Source organism: Canis aureus, chromosome 31 (genome assembly GCF_053574225.1).
Source record: "Canis aureus isolate CA01 chromosome 31, VMU_Caureus_v.1.0, whole genome shotgun sequence".
Classification (NCBI taxonomy): domain Eukaryota; kingdom Metazoa; phylum Chordata; class Mammalia; order Carnivora; family Canidae; genus Canis; species Canis aureus.
This window is the reverse complement of record NC_135641.1, coordinates 8,249,657-8,270,050: the sequence shown is the minus strand read 5'-3', so window position 1 is coordinate 8,270,050 and position 20,394 is coordinate 8,249,657. Positions and strand designations below refer to the sequence as shown.

The following is a 20,394-nucleotide window of genomic DNA, read 5'->3' as shown; positions in this document are numbered from 1 at the left end:
AGTTTGTTTATTTATTTATTTATGTATTTATGTATGTATGTATTTATTTATTTTTAAAAGATTATATTTATTCATGAGAAACACACAGAGAGGGGCAGAGACATAGGTAGAGGGAGAAGCAGGCTCCTCACACGGAGCCTGATGTGGGACTCGATCCCCGGACCCTGGGATCATGACCTGAGCCGAAGGCAGACGTTCAACCCCTGGCCACTCCGGTCCCTCATTTTTATGACTCAGGTCAGCATTTTTATTGTCACTTACTTTGCTTGAAATCGATGGGCACTTCTTCTGATACACTTTCACTTTACTTTTGGATGGTAAGGTTTTTTCTTTTTTTTTCCTTTTTCTTTAAAGATTTTATTTATTTATTCATGAGAGACACAGAGAGAGAGGCAGAGACACAGGCAGAGGGAGAAGCAGGCTCCATGCAGGGAGCCCGATGTGGGAGTCGATCCCGGGACTCCAGGATCATGCCCTTGAAGGCAGACCCTCAACAACTGAGCCACCCAGGTGTCCCAGGAAGTCAAATTTTAAATAAAAATTTCTAGACCATGATGGTGATCGGAGATAGTCGTATTTATTGTTTGTGAAAAACGTGTATATGTGTTGGGTAGAAATATTAGTAAATAGGAATGCATACAAGGGATAGTCCTTAAGAAAAGTGAAAACCAGGACATGAAAAGTGAGAGGATGAGGGGGGACGTGGTCTCATCCCCGTTATTTCCCTCACTGCATCTATTTGGAGCCTGGTGAAGCTCCAGCTTTCGCCCACGAAGCTAAGGTACGGGGCGGGGGTGGGGGTTGGCCTCCGGCAGGTGCATTCCCTCGCTGCCCACCCTGTCCGCCGGCCTCGGGAGCAGTGTCTCCACATGTGATGGAGAACATCAGCCTCCGGAGGACCTCAGAGCTCTGCCTGCGTGCAGCCCTGGTTGCTGGCTCCCCAGGGTCCGTCCTGCCATCTCCCTTGATGTCCTGGCTGGTTTGCACCCAGGGGCAGGAAAGGTGGCTGAAAGCCTCCAGTCTGCTGACAAAACAAACTTTGATGTGCAAATGGCTCACATAAATCACTGCTGGCCAGCAGCCTCCACTCCCAGAGGTCACTGACCCTGCATCAGGGTCAGCCAGGTCAGGGGTGGGGGAGTGGGGGGTGACCACCCCTGCCCAGCCTGAACCGCCTGCCTTGAGACCTGTTATCCTGCCCGAGCTCATTATTGCTCTCACTTTAAAAACAGAAACCTAACAAAATGTTAATTTTTCTGGCTAAAAATAAATAAATAAAATAGACAAATCAAACCCTAATCCACTTTGATATTTCAAAAGCATTATTTAAAAAACAAAATTGAGAAATGAATTGCAAAGGTAGGATTTCAACTTTTCTTTAGCTCTTATTGAAAAAGGATTAGTCCCAAGAGCCTACATGAGAAGCTGGCCCTGGGTGCCCCTCTCTGGGTCACCAGGGACAGACAGGAGGGTTCAAGAGTGTGGTGGGGAAGTTCTCTTGCAGTGGAAAAGGTTGCAAGTGTCTTTACTCCCTGGCAGAGGAGTCCTTTGGCTGGGAGGCCCAAGCCATCCCCCCCGCCCTGTCACCCCCTGTCCGTGGGCCGCCTCCTGGGGAGGGGATACCAGCTTTTACCTACTAACTGTCCTGAGTGGTCATTGCCAGGTGCAGGCTTGCAATCCTTCCTGACCAAACCCCACTGGGATGGCCCCTCCAGGGGCACATCTCGTCCTCCTCCCTTGTTTGAAGTACATGATGCCCTCTCTGGGGTCCGATGGGACAAGCATTTCCTGACCTTCCCTCCCAGTGCTGTGCAGGTGCCGAGGCCCCACCTGTGTCTCTGGAACTCTCCAGACCACCCCAGTCCCACAATCGGGCCAGGTGCCCTGGAGATGCTGCAACAACACTCATGTTCTCCCCGGGCCCGTGGGTTAGCCTCCACCGTCACATGGACCAGTGGCTCTTCAGGGGCCCGGGGTTCTGGGACCAGCCGCATCAGCAGCACTTGGGAAATTGTCAGTAATACCTGGTGCTCCCACCTGTATCAGCTTCCTGTGGTTGCTGCAACAATGACAGCTGACTTGCATGGCTTCAAAATGCAGAAATGTATTTCCTCACGGGGTGGAGGCCAGGAGTCAGCGGGGCCGGGCCCCATCAGACTCTGGGGGATGCTTCCTCTTCCTGCCTCTGCCTCCAGCACCCCACGGCCAGCTTCCTTCTGAGTCTGTGTCCACATGTTCCTCTTTCATGCGGCCATGAGTCACTGCATCAGCACCCATCCCAATCCTGTGTGACTTGGTCTTAATTATATGTGCAATGATCTTATTTCTAAACGAGGGCAAGTTCACAGGCACCTGGGTTAGGATTCCAAGAGATCTTGTTGGGGGACACAATTCGCACAAAGGCTGGGAATGCTGCCCTCCCCCAAACTGCACCCCGGTGGGACCCCCTCCTAACCCTCACTGTCCGGCTCCTCCACCTTGTTGGCCTCCGGTGTCACCAGCCCCTTCTCCTTGCTCTACCCCTGAAGGCAAGAAGCCACGGGCGGAGGGGCCACAGGTGGAGGGGCCACGTCTTCGTGGCTCCCCACTATTTTCCAGCATCTGGAGCGGGGCTTGGCCCATGGTAGTTCCCCCGGCAGCACCTGCAGACTGGCGAGCTGGACGCTGACTTCCTGACTCCCGACCGAGGCCCTGGAGTGTAGGCCCGGGCAGAGTCCCAGCCGGCCCCTGGTCCCCTGGGAGGCAGCACGGAGGAGCCAGACCAGCACGGACCCTGGTTCCACTCTGCCCCCTTCTGGCTGCAGGGCTCTGGGCACGTTACCTAAGCTCCTGCTTCAGCGCCCTCGTTTTTAAAGTGGAGATTTTCCTGGTGCGTAAGGTTTTCCTGAAGAGCTTATATGACATAGAAATTGTACCAAGATTTTTTTTTAAGATTTTATTTATTCATGAGAGACACAGAGAGAGGCAGAGACACAGGCAGAGGGAGAAGCAGGCTCCCTGCGGGGAGCCCGATGCGGGACTCGATCCCGGGACCCCGGGGTCACGCCCCGAACCGGAGGCAGACGCTCAACACTGGGCCCCCCGGGGTCCCCGTACCTAGATCTTTAACAAGACTGGCACAGAGCTCGCAGCCACTTACGAGTTGTTTCGGCCTCTCTGCTCTGGTCCGCACTAAACCTGGGGGCGGTCACAGGGCCGTCTGCTTTCTGACGTCAGACCAGGCTCCCAGGGAGGGAGTAGAGCTGAGGCCCGCCCTGCCCCGCATCAGCTCCCACGCACACCTGCTCACTCGCCAGTGGCTCTGAAAGCTCCTCGGCTGCACAGAGGCCACATCCACGGTCTGCTCGTCCTTTCTGTCCCAGCCCCTGGGAGTATGGTCACTGCGGGCACCTGCTCCCAATGCTCTTGGCGTCCCCCAGACCAAAGTCCGTCCATCCCACAGAGGCAGGACATAAGGGCCTCCCTTCCCTCTGTGGTCCTGTCCTGGGCCAGCCTTGAGGGCTGAGCTTGAGCCTCCTCCACCCGTGGATCCCTCGGCAAATGGGCAGCGCGGCTTTCTGAGCGGCGTCTCTGTGTGCATCTCCGCAGGGCGTTCACAGGGCCTGGGCCCTGGTCCTGGAGGTGCGAAGGCGGAGGAGGCCCCACGCACACCTGGGGCAGCGGCCTCGCCTCGCCTCGCCTCGCCTCATCTGCCCGGCAGGAGCTGACTTGCCCCAGCTGCTAGCCGCTGGCGAGGGGGCCGTGGTGGCCGTCCGGCACCCAAATGCCTCTCGGCTCTCGGGAATGCTGCCGATTAGGCCGCGTTGTTGAGCGGACTGCTGCTTGACAAAGACAATATTAAATGGCCGTGGAGACCAGCGAAATCAGCTCGCTAGGATCAGCAACGTGGAAAATACTCTGCTTTATAGGATTCAGCCTGGCTTCTCTCCCAGAAAAGCATACGGGGAAGAAGATGCTTGGCTTGCTTAATTAAACGAGATGACAACATCCATATTCTAGGCTGTGTGGGGGAAGGTCTTTGGAGACAGATAGGGGCCCGGGCCGGCTTTGCTACTGTTCCCTCTGTGACCCTGGCAGGGTTCGTCATTTCCTTAAGGAATGAGTCTCTGAACGGACGCTGCCCACCCTGCCTGTTGCCAGTCTTGGACGGAGTCCTGGGGGCCGCTTGGAGCATAGACGCTGTGCTGGCCACCTTGGTTGGGCGTCTCAGGGGCTCTCCATCTCTTCTCTGCCTCCATGACCTCCGAGTCATCAGGAAGGTCTCTCAAGAGCCCTTGTGATTCCGGATGGAAGGTAGGTCAGCAGAACAATGGCTCACGGTGGGGATGAGGACAGACAGGTTTTAAGGGCCTTCTGAATTCTAACATGCTCCATTAAGAGGTCTTCTCCCAGACGGAATCTGGCCAGAGCTCTTCAGCCCCAGGCCCTGTGTAAGCCCCTGCTCTGGTGAACTACCTTGGATGACGCAGGGCCTCCGAGCAAGTGGAGAGGTGTCCCAGCTCCTTGCTCCTAGGGCTGAGCTGTCAGTCATGGTGTAGCAGACTACGATCTGTGCTTGCCTCAGTGCCAAGAGCAGCATCCCAGACCATCTGGGTCAAGATCTTTCTAACCACAGGTGAAAGGAAGAAGGGTGGCTCCCAGGAGAAGTGCATCATTTCTTCCCAGAGCCCACAGTGGAGCCTGGCTAAGAGGCCCATCCTCAGGTCTTCTGGGAGGACGGGGATGCCTGAACTGGATGGTTGCTGTTGACCTGCCCTCTGACCATCCAGCCACCTACAACTTAGAAAAACAGGCAAAGAGGCAAGTGGGCCTTCCCTGAGGTGGTGAGAGCCTTGTCACACTGTCACGCTCAGAGTGCCATCCCTCCACCAGCACCCAGAGGTCCTGGCTCTGGCCCACGCCAGGGTCCTCAGGGTTAGAACTCAGGATGGTGGGGCCTGGCACTGCCCAAGAGATTGGAGAATATGGCCAACAAAGTACTTAATTACTGTGACCTCTGTACTATGAGCAGATAGATATTATGCTGCTTTCTTAAGGAAGTTATGGGCAGCGATGCTTTAGCAACTCAGGATAGGAACTCATGAGAAGCCTGGAGGTCTCACTGGAGGTTTCAGAGGAGATGGAGGGTGGGTCAGTTGCATGCAGCGTCATCCCGGACAACCTTACCAACTCTAGTTAGGCATCTGCTCTCGTGGGGACCTCATCCTTACCCCATGTTCTCTGGATGGTGTCTCCTCCCTTCTTCCCTCACACAACCTTGACGTCCTCTCTATTGCCTAAAACTCATCTGCCAACTTAGCAAAACTGAACCTGGTAGTTGGCTGACCAAGTTATTTACCAGGGTTACCGGGGTTGCTTCCTGGAAACTGGCCTTGATTTTCTGACCTCATGGCTCCCTGGAGTAGCTGCTGAAGGAGGTTAAGGAGCCACGTCTCCTCCTTTGTTCCAAGGAAAGCCCACTCTTGCTTGGCTACTGTGAGCATTTGTATCAAACAAAATTAGGTTTAGCTGCATATGAGCGAAAACTCATAACAGTCATTGTCATTGTCATTGGTATGACATGGTGATTGTCCTAATCACTGACATTATGATTTATATCACTACAAAAGCTTACCTGCTACTGTGTGCCAGGCACATAATGACCCTGTAACGTAGAAACTATTATTAGCCTCATTTTACACGTGGGGAAATTCAGATACAGAGAGGTCAAGAGACCTATGTAAGACCTCAGTGCTAGTGAGCAGAGGTGCTGAGATTTAATCAAGGTCCAGCTTCAGAGTCTGTGCTCTAAGCTTTTCTGTTATGGCCAAAAAAGAGTGGCTAAAAATACGTCAAGGTTTGTCCTTTTCCAGGCAAAGACTAGAGCAGCAGGCTGGGGCGGGCATGGTGGTGCCACTGTCATCAGGGATCCAGGCTCTTTCTTGCCTCTGCTCTGTCATCCTTGGCAGGAGCTCCATACCCCTGGTTGCCTCATAATCCAAGCTGGCTGCTGGAGTACAAGTCATTACCCCACTTTCCACATAGGAGAAAGGAGTAAAGGGCAACAAGAAGCAAATATTCTGGATGATTCACCTCCCTTTAAGTTAACACTCACATGTATCCCATTCACGAACTTTGTCCTGCAGCCCACACATACCCATCAGGTTGGAAAATGGAGCCGTGGAAGTGGGGGCATTGCCTGTACTGGATAATAGGGCTCTATTCCAAAGAGGAAGGGGTGTGGGCATGGGGGAGACTGGCATCCCTGCACCAAAGCCGAAGAAAGTCAATGTTTTATTTGTATTTTCTGCTCTCAACCCTCTTCTGGGGCACAAGCAGGAGGAGGCCCTGTCCTCCTAATTTTGGGGAATCCTCGCCATTGTAGACTTGCTCTCCTCATAGAACTTTCCCTTCCAGTTTGCTGCTCCAGCCCCACTGGAGATGAGCCCTTGCAGCGTGTGCGTAGGAGCGTTTCATTACTGCCGGAGGAGACAACGTCTAGAACTTAGACTTGGATCTCCGGACATCGAAGTAGGACTTAAGTCTAGTCTTTCGTGATTTCCTCTTTTTTTGCGATCTGGCCCAGTAAAGGGCTTCAAATGGGGTTCAACTTTCTCCTAGGGCTACCCATCCTGGGAGCAGGACCTTGGCATCTCTCAGGCTCCAATCTAGATGTTTGGCAACCAGAGGATCTTGCTGTTCCTCCAACTCTTGGGACCTCCTGCCCCTGGGAGGACTTCTGTTGGTTGGCAGAGGAGCATCGGAGCTCTCTTCTGTGGGGAGACAGAGGACCTGGAAACGGTCTGGGTTGACAGACGGATCAATCGAGTGTGGAAATGACAGTGGAATGTTCTGCTTTTTCATGATTAGTGGTGGAAAGCCTAGAGCTTAGTGCCAGACCAATCTTAGCTTTGCCACTTCCTAGCTATGCGGGTAAGCCCCACACCGGGCTGCAGTTGTCGCGTGTATGTAATAGTGAAAGTAAGTCTACCAGGTGGAGTTGCTGTGAGCGCCTAGCATGTAGTAAGCACTCAATAAATGTGAGGAGGAGGGAGATGGCGGCAGTGATGATGAAGATGCTGGTGGTGAGGGTGGGGTGGGGAACATAGCTACTTGGATGCCTTTGGAATTCGTGGAAAATAGTGTAATTGGATTTTTTTTAAAGCATGGCAATTAGATTTATAATAATCTATATAAACTGGTTAAGTTTATATAGTTGAAATAAAGCATTAATTTATAAGTGCTTATTGATCCTTTTCCTATAATGTTCAGATTACCTAATTGTCTTTGAAGAAAATACTTGTTTATCACGCTAATGCTGCTTCTCTTTCTTAGATGTCACAGTACTTTGTGCTTGTAAAGTGATAATCCTTTGGTTTTGTTGTTGCCTCATAGGAAATCTTTTTTGGGGGATCCTTTTAATATGGTAAGAGCCTCTATGAGGATAGTAAAATAACCTATTAAGTTGGAAACAACATTCATTTTAAGGCAGGAAGAAAGCATTGGCTATGAAAGTCAAACAACAGACCTATAAAGGACTTCATCAGTTATCTTAATGGCACTGGCATGATGGGATTAGCGTCATCCTAGGGCTGGGAGATGTACATGATGTGACATTATATGCCTTTGAGGGGGTTTCCCAATCATGCTGTAAAGGAAATCTGACTCCAAAGCCCGTTGCTTAGGTTGCTTGTTTGTTTTGGTTGTAATTTTTGTTCAGAGGTTTCTCTACTACACATCTCCTCTCTCAGGCCCAGTCTGCACCAGTCTGAGAGGTTGAGAGGTGGCCTGTGCCAGGATGTGGGCTTCTTGCATCCGTCCCACGGCGAGGATGGTCCTCACCCACCGCGCTCTGCTGTTGTGGGCACGGGAGATCTGGGACCGCATGCGCGTGGACTGCCTTTTGGCTCTGGCCTGACAGCGCCTCTGATGTTTGGTGAATCTAGTGACCAGAATTAGAACGAATCTGAACCTAACTGGAAGTGCTACTCCTTTGTGCCAGATGACTGTGAGTGATGACCCTGTGAGTCACACAGGGCTTCCCCGGTTGGTGATGACACCCTGGCAGGTAATGTTTCTAGAAGTGACTGAGCCGGGAAAGTTTCTAGCCAACTGAAGTACAGAGGCCGAGGCATCGTTGGCATCAAGGTGGAGAATTTTGTGATAAAGCACGTGACTTGTACAGACTTTTGTCCCATCTCATGCTCTGAAATGTGTTTTCTAGATGCCTGGTGATGTGGTCCAGTTGCACATGCTGCTGCTAAATGTCGAGCCAACTCATTGGACAGCCTCATGTCGGAGGGGTAGAAAGGATGTCAGCGTCCCACGTCTGTCACTCAGGTTGTGTGTGGAGTGGTGGGTCAGAGGTGGCCACCTCCCCGGGAGGTCACAGCTGGCCTTTAGTCCTTCTGTGGCAGACACGGGGTTTGCTCGTGCTGTAGAAGCACCGCGTGCTCTCCCTGAAGGGAAGGCTGGCTTTATCTAAAATGTCCCATTGCATCCAGGAGCAGTTCTGCATCAGGGCAATTTGCTATTTGCTGCTCCAGGGACTGAAATGCATACACAAGCTTGAGCTACTTTAGCTGCTTGCACCAAATGTGCCCTTGTCACTGAAACACATTTATTATTATTTTTTTTCAAGATTCTGGGATGAGGGAAATTTGCCTTTAGTTATGTAATTGCATTGTTAGCAGTCATGGAGTTCTAGAACAGGAACTACTCAACCTTGGTATTGTTGACTTTGGGATCTGGAGAATTCTTTGTTGTTCGGGCTGTTCTCAGTGCATTGTAGGACTTTTGGTCATACGCCTGGCCTCTACTCGCTAGATGCTACCACTAGTACCTCTTGTCCCATCCCCAGTCCCCAGTTGGGGCAACTAAAAATGTGTCCAGACATTGCCCAAGGTTCTCTGGGGGTAAAATCGCCCCCAGGTGAAAACCATTGCCCTAGAGATAATGAAGACATCATTAGTACTCCAAATACATTCCATGATCTTCATGCATCTCTAAAGAATAACACAAATAGCTTTCTGGTAATTTGCATGGAAACTGAGCCCTCGTGTGACAAAATGTTGGACTTTCCCTTTTAGGTGACCCGCAGCACCTCAAAATGACAGAGCTGAAAGGTAATCAAATCACTCATCCAGGGCTTCTGAGTAAAGTCCCAAATCTTCCTCATTATATCAGTTCATTATATCAGATCATGTTGGGTCTTTTTCAGTCGACAAATTGGATTTTTTTAAAGCATGGCAATTAGATTTATAATAATATTTAGGATTAATGGGGAGGGTGAGGGAGAGATGATTTTCTCCTGTCATGAATGCCCTTAATTGAATTTTAGAAAGTGTTTTGGAAGAGCTGCATATATGTTTGACAGAATGTTGCAAGGTGTACAGATGCTTCAGTGTGGACAAAGTGAAAACAGGTTCACGATGCTTTGAAGAACCTGAGAAAAGTGAGCAGTGATGAAAGGTTAGGATGCTTCATTTTCTGTGTGCTCTTGGCTGGACCACAGGGCCTAGATATTTGGTCGAACATTATCCTGGATGTTTTTGTGAGGCCTTGGTTGAGATTCACATTTAAATCAGTGGACTTTGAGGGGAGCAGGTGCCCTCTATGATGTGGGTGGGCCTCCTCCAGTCATGTAAAGGCCTGCAAGGAGCAAAAGACTGACCTCCCCCAGCAAGAGGGATTTCTGCCAGCAGACGGCTTTTGGACTTGAGCTGCATTGGCTCTTCTCTGGGTCTCGCACCTGCTGGCTCACCCTGCAGATTTTGGACTTGCCAGCCTCCATAAGCAGGGGAGCCAATTCTTTATAATAAATCTCTTTATCTATTTCTCTAGTTAGCGATCATCTATCTATACCTATCATCATCTACTATCATCTCCTGTCGGTTCTGTTTCTCTGGAGAAGTCTGGCTAATACAACTATTTTTTTTTAAAGATTTTATTTATTCATTCATGAGAGACACACAGAGAGAGGCAGAGACACAGGCAGAGGGAGAAGCAGGCTCCCAGCGGGCGCCCCGATGCGGGACTCAATCCTAGGACCCTGGGAACATGCCCTTGCCCGAAGCCAGATGCTCAACCGCTGAGCCACCTGGGTGCCCCTGGTTAATACAAATATTGAGGAAACTTCAAATACCCCCACTTTCACAGTTAATGACCACACCCACTCACCTTCTCTATACTTGGGAGCATACGGCTGTAGATGCCGCCTGGGATGGTTACGAAATGCCGGTGTTTTATTTATTTATTTATTTATTTATTTATTTATTTATTTATTTATTTATTTATGGTTGTATTTTGTTTTTGTTTTTATACTGCAGAGCTCAGCAGGATGCCAAGTCTTGGGGAAAATAAGTTTACTTTGGGGTTTGTAAAAAGAAACACTTAACCAGCATGGCAGCTGTGAAGTTAGAAAAAGCTGCAGGACAGCAAGCAGAAGAACACCACGGGCCACCGAGGCAGGAGACAGATGTTCTAAAAAGAATTCATTAATTAAAACCTGCGGTGCCTGGCAATGTCTTTCCTCTCCTTCCAGGTCCTCCCTCCAGCCCTGCCCTTTCTCGGGGCGCCCGAGTGTGGTGCATATGCCCCCAACCTGGGTCGGGCAGTGACCTCCACTGGCTGGCGCTCAATTCACTGTCTCCAGAGCTTCCCACTATTTCTGGCTGGTTCTGTGGAAGCCACGGACCTGCCACCCTCTGGAGCTCTGTACACTCCCGTGCACACCCTGGCTCTCTGTGCCCATACCTGGCTGGTGGAAGCATAGGACCAAGGACGGGGAGCGGTACCGTCCACTATTGGGCATGTGCTTGTGTGCGCTGGAGTCAGCCTTTGAGGTCGTGGTGTGAGTGTGCTTGAAAGCCCCAGGGCCGCCCTCCCCCGCCTTTGCCCTGCTCCTCTGCCGCTGCCCGGGTTTCACTTTCAATGGATAGAAGCTCCTGGTGTCTCTGGTCTTGTGTCATAAATGAATAACCATGACTGTAATGGGGATGAATGAAGATCACCTGAGTGCTCACCTCTGACACGCACACAGCCCCACCAGAGACGTTCAGGAAAGTTCCTTTTGGCAGTGAGAAAGCTGAGGCCCAGAGGAGCAAAGCCAGCTGGCCAGGCCCTGCAGGTACTAAGTGGGAGGGTGCACCCAGGAGGGCCCACACTTGCTCTGGGCTCCGAGGACGGCCAGTGTCGCCCCACCAGGTGCTGACCCTGGTTGGAAGCATGGAACCGAGGTGGTTCCCTGAGGTGGGCATGGATGTCAAGGTGTGGACCTGAGGGCCAGGAGAGGCTGTAATATGGTCCTTGTCTTTCTCCCTGGACCCAGGGAGCAGATGGCACAGGAGGAGGATGTGTTGAGAGTGGGGAGCCGGTCTCCCCAGACCAGGCCAGGGTAGTGGTGGGCCTCCCAGTTGATCCAGCCTGGAGAGGGGGTCTCAGTCTATCCCCAGGCAGCGCACAGTGCACACAGCACGCAGGAACCAGGGCAAAGGCAAGCCTGTTGACCTCTGGGTACATCTGCCCTAGGGGCGCCCTGGGGTCCTCAGCCTCCTAAGGATCCGCCCATTCCTGCTCCACTCGTCACTGGCTGGGCCTCTCCTACCTCGTCTCTAATTCCATGCTGTTGTTCCTGGGCACAGCCTGGACAGGCACTGATCCAGGCCTCCCTCTCTGCAATCCCAAATCTCTGCACCTTACCAGTGACACCTGCCTGTGCTGGGAGCTCTGTTCTTTTGAAACTGGTGTCCATATTAACCAGGAAGTTAATATCCATGATTTTTTTTCATCCGGGCAAGACCCCTTTCCCTGCATACAGGTGGAGAGCTGAGGCGCGCGGTGCTCTCTGAAGAGCTGGCTTGGGCAGGTGCAGGCTGCGGGGGGCCGCCCCCCGCCGCCCCCCGCCCACCTCCCCCTCCCCCCCGCCCCCCGCCAGCGCCTCCTTGCCCCTGGGCCTCTCTGGGCCTGTCTGGGCCTGTCTGCTCAGGGTCCAGCCTCGGGAAGGCTCAGCTCGCCCCGGGCAGCCCAGCCCCGCCGCCTGCCCTCCCCTTTCAAAGGGCAGCAGCTTAGCGGAGCTTCTGGTCCCCGCGGGGTTCCTCCGTCAGCCTGGGTCCTCATCACACACCTTCTTGCTCTGGGGTTTGTGCTTCTGCCTCGCTCACCCGGTGCCCACCCGAAGCGCCAGCACCCAGGCGCCCCGCGGCTCCGTGTCTCCCGCGGACTTCGCGTCCAAGGCCTGACCCCGGGCTCCCGGCTCCAGGCTGCCCCCTCCGGCGCCCCTCATCTCCGCCTCCTCGCCCCTGGGCCTCCGCCGCTGGGGCCGGGCTGCCCTGAGTTCCTCGGGCCCTGCGACCGACCCCCAAGCCCCCGGGCGGCGTCTGCCCTCCGGGGCGGCCGGTGGCGGGGCGGGGGGGGGGGGGGCGGCGTCTTACTGAATTTGCCCTGCGTAGCCGCACCGCGGGCAGCAAGGCCGGGTCTCCCGGGCGCAGGGCGCTCCGCGGGGCTCGGCGGCGGGGCTCGGGGGGGGGGGGGCGCCAGCACTCAGGGTGGCCGCGCACCCCGCGGCCCGACTCCCCGCAGCGGGGCTGGCGAAGCCCTAAGAGGGAGCGGGGGAATCCCCCGGGGGCCTCTCTGCTCCTCGGTGCGTCTCGCCCCTTCTTTCCAGCCCTTCTTCCCTTTCGCAGGCCCCGAGTGTCGAGCACCGCGTCTTCGCCGCCGGCTCCGCAGACGGCCGGGGGGCTCAGCGGGTCCCTGCGGGTGTGACCCGGGTCGCCGGGACCGCGCCCCGAGCTCGCGTCCCCCGAGGGCAGCTTCCCGCCCCGCCCCGCCCCGCCCCGCGCGCAGGTGCAGGGGCCCTGGTTGGCCGGTGCTGACCGCCACCCTCCCCCTCAAACGTCCTCTCCCGCCGGCGGGGCTCGCGGGTTTTGTTGGTCTGTGCTTGGTCCATGGACGTCTGGGTCGTTCGCAGTTTCGTTGGCTGTGATGAGTAACGCCGCTCTAAACGCTTGTGGGGGGGTTTTAGTGTAGATGCGGGTTTTCATTTCTCTGTGTCAGTCTTCCCATCTGTAAAATGGGATGGTCCTCCCCAACGGAAAACTCTTACTAGAGAAGACGTGGGATCTAGAAACACGCGACTCCAGACGAGGACATGTGCAGGCAAGACCTGCAGCCTCACAAGCTGCTAGGACCAGCAGACAGACAGACACACACCGCGGCTGGAGGCACCGAGCATGCGCATGCCTCTCCCGCACTTCCCCCCCTGCCTCCTGCAGGCACGCTTTGATCGCTCCCCGGCCAGTAACCTGCAGCGGATAAAGCATTCTTACAGCTAAGTTTATTCAGAAAAGCAATTTTATGGAATGAAGAGTGAGTCAAACAGTATGAGCAGGGAGGGAGATTCCTAGCTTTTCAGTGCACAGTGGATACTCTGGGTTGAATTATGTTTCCTCAAATGACACGTCAAGTCCTAATCCCCAGGATCAGTGAACATGGCCTTATTTGGAAATATGGTCTTTGCAGATCTAATTCCTTAACATGAGGTCATACTGGATTAGGGTGAGCACTAATCCAATGACAGTGTCCTTAGAAGAAGGGAATGTGGACACAGATGCACACAAAGATGTCCATGTGACAATGCGCAGGGATTGGACTTATGCTTCAACCAGCAATAAATACCCAGGAATGCAGGTAGCTATCAGAAGGGCATGAGCATCATCTAGAGCCTTCCTAGGGAGCTGGGTCCTGCTGATATCCTGATCCCAAGCTTTTAGACTCTAGAACCATGAAATAATTTGTTTTCATGGTTTTAAGCTAGCCACTTTGTGGTACTTTGTTACAGCAACAATGTGGGGAAAATGCAGGTGACAACAATGTTAACAATAAAGCCATCGGGGGCAGTTCTTTTCCACGCTGGCTGGCATGTGTTTGGCATTTCTGTCCACCTGAATTTATTTACAGACACAGACTCTCCACCCAGCGACACTAAATGTGTGAGACCCCTTGTAGGTCTCAATGGCCCCAGAGGGGACACCAGGGCTAAGGAATGGCCAGACTTGTTGGGAGATGCAGACTCTGGCTTGTCACCCCCAGGTGACACCCAGGTCCTCTGCTGACCGGGGAGGCCCTGTGTGGGGGGATCCGCAGAGGACTCTCCCATCCAAGACTGTGTTCCGCCTGGATCTCGAGGTCTGACTGTTGTGCTCATCTCTCCTCCTACCCATAGGGTTCCCGCAGAGCTTTGGATCAAGGCAAATGTCTTTTTTACCAAAAGCTGCTCACAGCCACCCCTGCGCTTACTACTAATTCCTTCTAAGTCTGTCCTGGAGGCACTAGCTAGCATAGGGCCAGCTGCCAGGCACAAGTAATATGTTCTTATCAGTGGCATTAAGCTTTTCCATTTTAAGACATTTTAAAGTAGATGATCAGACTCAAGGTGTCAGGTGTCCAACAGTTTAACTTTGTGTCTGGGCAACAATTTGTGAAAATAACCATCACACATGCATGTTCGTGATTCTACTGAATCCATCTGGGAACCCCTGTAAAATGTACAAGAAACATGTCTGAAATGTAAGAAAATACAACCATGAGAAGGAAATGCAAGAGCTTTATTACAATCATTATTATCCTTGAGGTTAACAACTGATGAACTCATTCAAGAAAATATTTTGCATGTGATGATTTAGGGCCCAGGGATACATGCCAGAAGCAGCTAGAAGGACATGGAAAATGTACCTTGGGAAACAGCATGGCGCTCCAGGCTGCAAAACTAAAAAGTATCAAGGATGCATCTGAACTTCTGTAGCGGAGGGTACGGTGGTGGCACAGGCCTGACCTAGTTCAGGAGGTAGCGGGGCGGCTGCTGGCTCGCTGCGCTCCAGGGCACGCTGCCCCCTGCCCACCCCGCCCCCCCAGGTCTGCAACTCTGCAAGCCAGAGTTGGTGAGATGTTACACCAACATCTCAGCGTCTACCAGGTGCCTTGAGGGGTAGACCCTGCCCCCCAGCAAATCAGTGAGAAGGGAAACCCAGCACTGCCTCTGCAATGTGCAGCCGTGCTGCTTCTCCCTCGGGGAAGGGTGAGAGGTGGGTCTCATTAGGTCTGCGTCACTTTTGCGGGTTGGCAGCCGCGGACCTGATAAGGACGTCAGCGAGGCTGGCGGTGTGTGCAAGGCGCTCAAAGCGCCACTGCCACCTGCCGCGAGTATGACCGCCGGTGCGTGGCGCGTCGGGGCCGTACCTGCTCCAGGAGCATCTGCAGCCTCTGAGCACACCAGCCCGTTGGCTTTTCAGAAAAATAAAGCGCTCTAGAGCGGTGAGCCAGGGAGCAGTCTAGGCAGCTCCACGCCGGAAGGACATGCTGAAAGCAGAGGACAATCGGATGCGCCCCGGTGAATGCGGGCCCAGGCAAACCTGCGCTTGGGCAGAAGGAATTCAGCTGGACTGACAGGTGTTTTCTAGCTCAAATGGAATGTGGTGTTTCTGCTTTTCTCTGGGGAGACAACGGGGCAGGTTTTCATCTGTCTTTGCATGCATGCAGTGGGCTTGCTATAGTGTCCCAGAACCAGGAAAGCTGGTTCCTCCACCGGGTCGTTGGTCACTTCTAGAACTCAAAAGCAGCTCTAGAGAGGATTACGAGAAACGCAGGTTTGCCCGGTGTCCCTGGTGGAGGCTCTCTGGTTCAGGAGGCAGATGTCCTTCTGGAGAAGCTCCCTGCAGGCAGACTGCCTAGATTTCTAATTTTCCAGAATATGGCTCCTGTGATTATAGAGCCAATTTAAAGATGGGAGCTTCTCTTTGGCTTTTCCCAGGAGCACCTGGGCCTCCTTGGGCAGTGAGCCCCCGTCACACAGGGAGAGGAATTCAGGGACGCTGGTGCCACTTGCACCAAAACCCTTCCCTACCCTGCCTTCCTGAAACCCCTCTTGCCCTCCTGCTGTTAAGACGTGTTGTCCTATTACTAAAAAGTAGGAAATGGGTGACTTTCCCACTAGCCTTAATCCCGTCCTCCCAAATGTGTGCCTGCTTGTTTTTAAGACCACAGGTAGGGCCTTTGATGACTGCTGACACAGAAGTAAAGCTGAGCTCTGGAAATGTCTGACTCATCAGGCCTTGGCGAGGTCTGCTTATGGCACTTGCAGGGATACAAAGATCCTCAAATGCCACCAACCAGGACCACCTGGACACAAGGTGGGGGTCAGATCCTTCTTAGTTTCAGATATGGAAATTTAAGGCAAAAGAAGGGGCACTTGACTTTGTCTTAGATTTCCCAGTGGAGCAGTGTCTTGAAGAAAATCTTTGCCGGGGAAATAGGAAAGGTGGGGAAATTGAGGCACTGGTGGTGGAGGCGCCGGTTCTCGCTGTTCACTTGCGAGGCTGCTGGATGTGCTGGGTTCTTGGGGAAGGATGCTTGTCAATGGAGGCGTGGGGCTTCTGGTGAGCCACCTGGGCGGCTGCTGGTGGGAAGTCTTTGTCGCCCTGTCGAGATACAGAATGCACTGGCCCGTCAACCCCGTACAGCCCTGTGACATGAGGGCAGGGTCCCCAATGCCCTGTCTACTGGCTTCCCTGCAGGTTGGGCGACAAAACAGGCAACCTGTTGGCAGGTTGTGGACTGTCTCCTGGGACTGTGGGGGTCCTGATGCTCTGTGGGCTGCGGAGGGGGGTCCTGGGGCCCACAAGCCCCAGGAGGTGGGGATGCTCAGAGTCTGCCCCCACACCATGAGCTCGGGTCACCATACGACTGCCTCAGAACTAAGCTGGCGCTGGATGGCTTTCCTCTGCTAGAACTATCCTCGTGGCCTTTCCAACTAGGGGCCACGCAGAACCAAAGCCAGTGTCTTAAATTCAGATTTGCTGCCACAGCCGCTTCACAGGGGCACTGGCTGAGGAGGACACACTTGGGGCAGGGCTGGAAGCCCATGAGACGAAGCTGGATTCACCCCCCTGGGCCTCAAAGAAGGTACCCGGCCACTTGTCAGGGAGGACTTGCCTTCCTGTGCCAACAGTGCATGTGCGGAGGTGGCTGGGGCCCAGGCCACAGCGAGCAGGCCAGAGCCACAGCATGGTCTGGCTGAGCCAACCGGCCGGGGGTGACTTTGGACCTGGGTCAGCGTTTAGTTTTCCCTCACATGGTAGGTGTCCCACTTGTGTGTCCAGGGGCCCTGGGGCGCTGTGCTGAGCTGCTCTGAGCAACAGCACATGTCCGGGCTCGTGGCCGGTGAGCCGCAGGACCGTGGGTGGTGGTGCTGGGCCATCCCTCTGATGCCACGTTGCTAGTGGGTGGTTAAAAAAAAATGTTGGGTGACGCAGTCAGCTGAGCGTCTGACCCTGGTTTTGGCTCAGGTCATGATCTCAGGGTGTGTGATCGAGCCCCGAGGCAGGCTCCGTGCTCCGCGGGGAGTCTGGTTGGGCTCTCTCCACCCCTGCCCCTCCTGCTTGTTCTCTCTCTCTCTGAAATAAACAAATCTTAAAAAAAATGTTGGGTCTCACCAGAAGAGGGGCTCTTGAAAGGTAAAGGGTGTGTCAAAACCCCATGACTTTAGTGCAGGGCTCGGCCCCCATTTTCTGCTGCGGGCCAGACGGTCACCCTTGGGGCTCGCTGGGCCCCGGGCAGGAGAGCAGCCACAGCCCGTGGGGCAGGCGGGGCGGGTGCTGCCCAGGCTCCCACCGTGGACCCCGGGATAGCAATGTCACCTCCTTCTCATGCCTCCCGGCATTCAATTCCTTTTTGGGTTTTTGACCATTTAAAGATGAAAAAACATGCTCAGCTCACAGGTCCCCCAGAAACACAGGGCCCGGGGCAGCTGGCGGAACCCTGGGTGAATCTAAAGGGGGGGCACGACAAAGGGGAGGGGCAGGCGGCACCAGCTCCCGGGGCGCGCCCCACGGACACAACACTCCCAGGGGCCCCAGACCCGACACACGGATGGCGCGGGCAAAGGCAGGGTCCGACCGCGTCCAAGGGTGACAGCGCGACTCTTACCCGGGCGATCACTCCTGAGATGAACACGGTCGGCTTGGGGGGGCTGCAAGACAAGAGGGCAGGCAGGAGGCGATGTCAGGGAACAGTCACGGAGAGGGCAGGAGCGGGTTGGGGAGCGCCATGGCCAGGGACGGGACAGGCCAGAGCAGCGAACCTCCTCCTCGGAGTCCTTCGGGGGAGTCTGGGCAGGGGCGGCCACCAGTGCGCAGCAGGGGCCTCCTGCGCCTTCCCTGTGTTTTGGGCCCGGGGGAGGATCCTCCTCAAGTGGAGGTTGTGGCCTGTCCAGTGGTTTCTGTTTCCTGAGACTATGGACAGGAGCTTCCCGAGGCGGGAGGAAGCAGGGTCACCCAGGGCTGACCTTGGAGACTGCCACCAAGGAGGGACTCTCCTCCTGCCCGGCCAGGCTTCTGGCAGCTTCTAGCGGGGAGATCCCAGAGCAAAGCTCCTGGCCCTTACCAGACCCAAGTATTAAAAATGCAGGGTCCTTGTGAAGCTATTGTCACTTCCTCACATCTTAAATCCTATTGAGCTCCCCCACCTGGTAACACTATTGGGGCGGTGGGAGATGACACATGTCCATCGCTGAAAAGCAGACAAGTGCAAATGTGTTCAAGGCCATTGTCATTCTACCGCATGGAAATGATCAATTAACACACGGCTATCCGTCCACGGATATCCAGCCTTTCTGTCCACGAATAGACGCGCTTGTTTTCCTGTTAAACTTCGGGATTCTTGCAGAAGAGTCCTACTGTTTTCTGCATTTAGGATATGCTGAACATACTTCCATGTGAGAGCACCCTCTCCTGTGAGCACCCTCTCCTGTGCGGGCGCACCCTCTCCAGTGAGCACCCTCTCCTGTGCGTGCGCACCCTCCCTCTCCAGTGAGCACCCTCTCCTGTGCATTCTTAAAAATGGCTGCACGTGTCATGGTTTAAGAACACTGGAACCCAGTTGCAGGGAGTACGCGGTACGCACGCCTCTGAAACCCCTCCATCAGAGATAAGGCGACCTTGGAGCAACAGGTGAATACAGGGCCCGCCAGGCTGGGCGAGCGCAAGAGAGGGGAGCTCCAGGAGAGGGACAGTTTTGCTCAAGGGCAGTCTTGCTGGGCAGACGGGGGACTCCATCCTGCGAGCTGCCCAGCCCGCCTCCCACCTGCTCTGTCTCTCTGCTCTGCTGTTGGTCACATGGTGGGAAGAAAACCACTCACCTCAGCTTTGTTTTGCTGCAGGCAAGAATCCACTACTCAGGAAGTTCACTGTTTATATCCCAAACACTTTAGCAAAAATACCCCAAATTCCCCCAAGTGATTTGTTACTCCATGAGATTAAGAAACTTCAAGTCTTACTAAGCACAGAAATGTCCTCTGATGACTGATAAATAAATAAATAAATCATGACTGATTTTATTTTCGTTTTTGTTGAGTGGTTAACTGGGTTGGTTTTTTTTTCTTTTATTACAAATATGATTCGTCTACAAGATCAATACTCAGCCAAAGATGAGTAAGTTCAGTTCAAGTATATTTGTTTGGAATCCAAGTACATCCTGACCACCCACAGGCTGGGCTCCCAGGGTATTCATGGCTAAGGGCTCTACATCCAAAACTTGGGAGCTATGTTCCGGATTCTAAGATTTCATATTTGTTTTACAAAGAAATATGGAAATGGTACCACAAAACTTTTCCACATTTTGGACGTTCCTTTAAAAATCTAGGAAAAGCCTGAAGTAAGAATGGCTCCGTTCTGTCAACTGATGATGTAGTATCACCTTCCAGGGAGGCAAGGCCATGGTTTTGTACCCAGAGTGCAGGATTGCTTGGATCATCTCCCCTTTGTTTTTGGTTTTGTAACCTGAGTGAAGGCTCTGAAAGGCAGTGAAGACAGCCCTGTCCTAGCAAGCACTTGATGAGAAAGCCACCCACACAGTGAACCTAGTCAGAATAAATACACAGTTCAGAGGCTCTCTGCCCAACGTAACCCCACAAGGTGGCTCAGGGAGCTTGAGCCATTATAAATATATATAATATACACGTGTTCTCTTTCCCTCCTTGTCTTTCTATATACATGTACGTAAGCATTCATTGTTGAAAAGCAGGCAAGCAAAAAAAAGTTAAAATTACTATATTACTATGTATAAAATATACAAATGCACATTTATGTATAGACCTCTACTGTAAGAAAACTACAGCCATACCCACAGATTACACTCCTGGAGATGCAGCATCTGGTTCTGGAGAAAGGAGGTGGCCCACAGCAGGTGGCGGGTAGCAGAGTGCCAGCCTGCTGTGGATCCCTGTGTCCTGAACCCCTTTGTCCCCAGCACCCTTCCTGCTGTTCTCTGGAACACCCATCTCCCACTGGATGGCAGCCCCTGCCCCAGACTCTGGGAATCTGGTTATCAGGAGACTGTTGGCAGTACCCACTCCCTTCTGTGCAT

The 20,394-nt window shown here is 53.4% G+C and overlaps 1 protein-coding gene and 1 long non-coding RNA gene across 4 annotated transcripts in view; one reads left to right on the top strand and one right to left on the bottom strand.

Annotated features, from left to right (window-relative positions):
• The first annotated feature begins 3,045 nt into the window (after positions 1 to 3,045).
• LOC144302316 (uncharacterized) overlaps positions 3,046 to 20,394 on the top strand; it is a 55,243-nt gene continuing 37,894 nt past the window's right edge. Inside the window, exon 1 of the long non-coding RNA XR_013369165.1 lies at positions 3,046 to 4,293. This is a non-coding gene — a long non-coding RNA (uncharacterized LOC144302316). The remainder of the gene's footprint in view (positions 4,294 to 20,394) is intronic.
• Positions 14,564 to 20,394, bottom strand: part of DAP (death associated protein) — a 65,311-nt gene continuing 59,480 nt past the window's right edge. Inside the window, exons 3-4 of one of the 3 annotated variants that reach the window (XM_077879572.1) lie at positions 17,959 to 18,001; positions 14,564 to 16,451 (exon numbers count right to left, since the gene is read on the bottom strand). In XM_077879572.1, the coding sequence (XP_077735698.1) occupies positions 16,338 to 16,451; positions 17,959 to 18,001 (157 nt within the window). In that variant the 3' untranslated portion in view covers positions 14,564 to 16,337. Of the gene's footprint in view, positions 16,542 to 17,958; positions 18,002 to 20,394 lie in introns of all 3 variants that reach the window. The other 2 variants (XM_077879573.1, XM_077879574.1) reach the window with 2 other exon arrangements.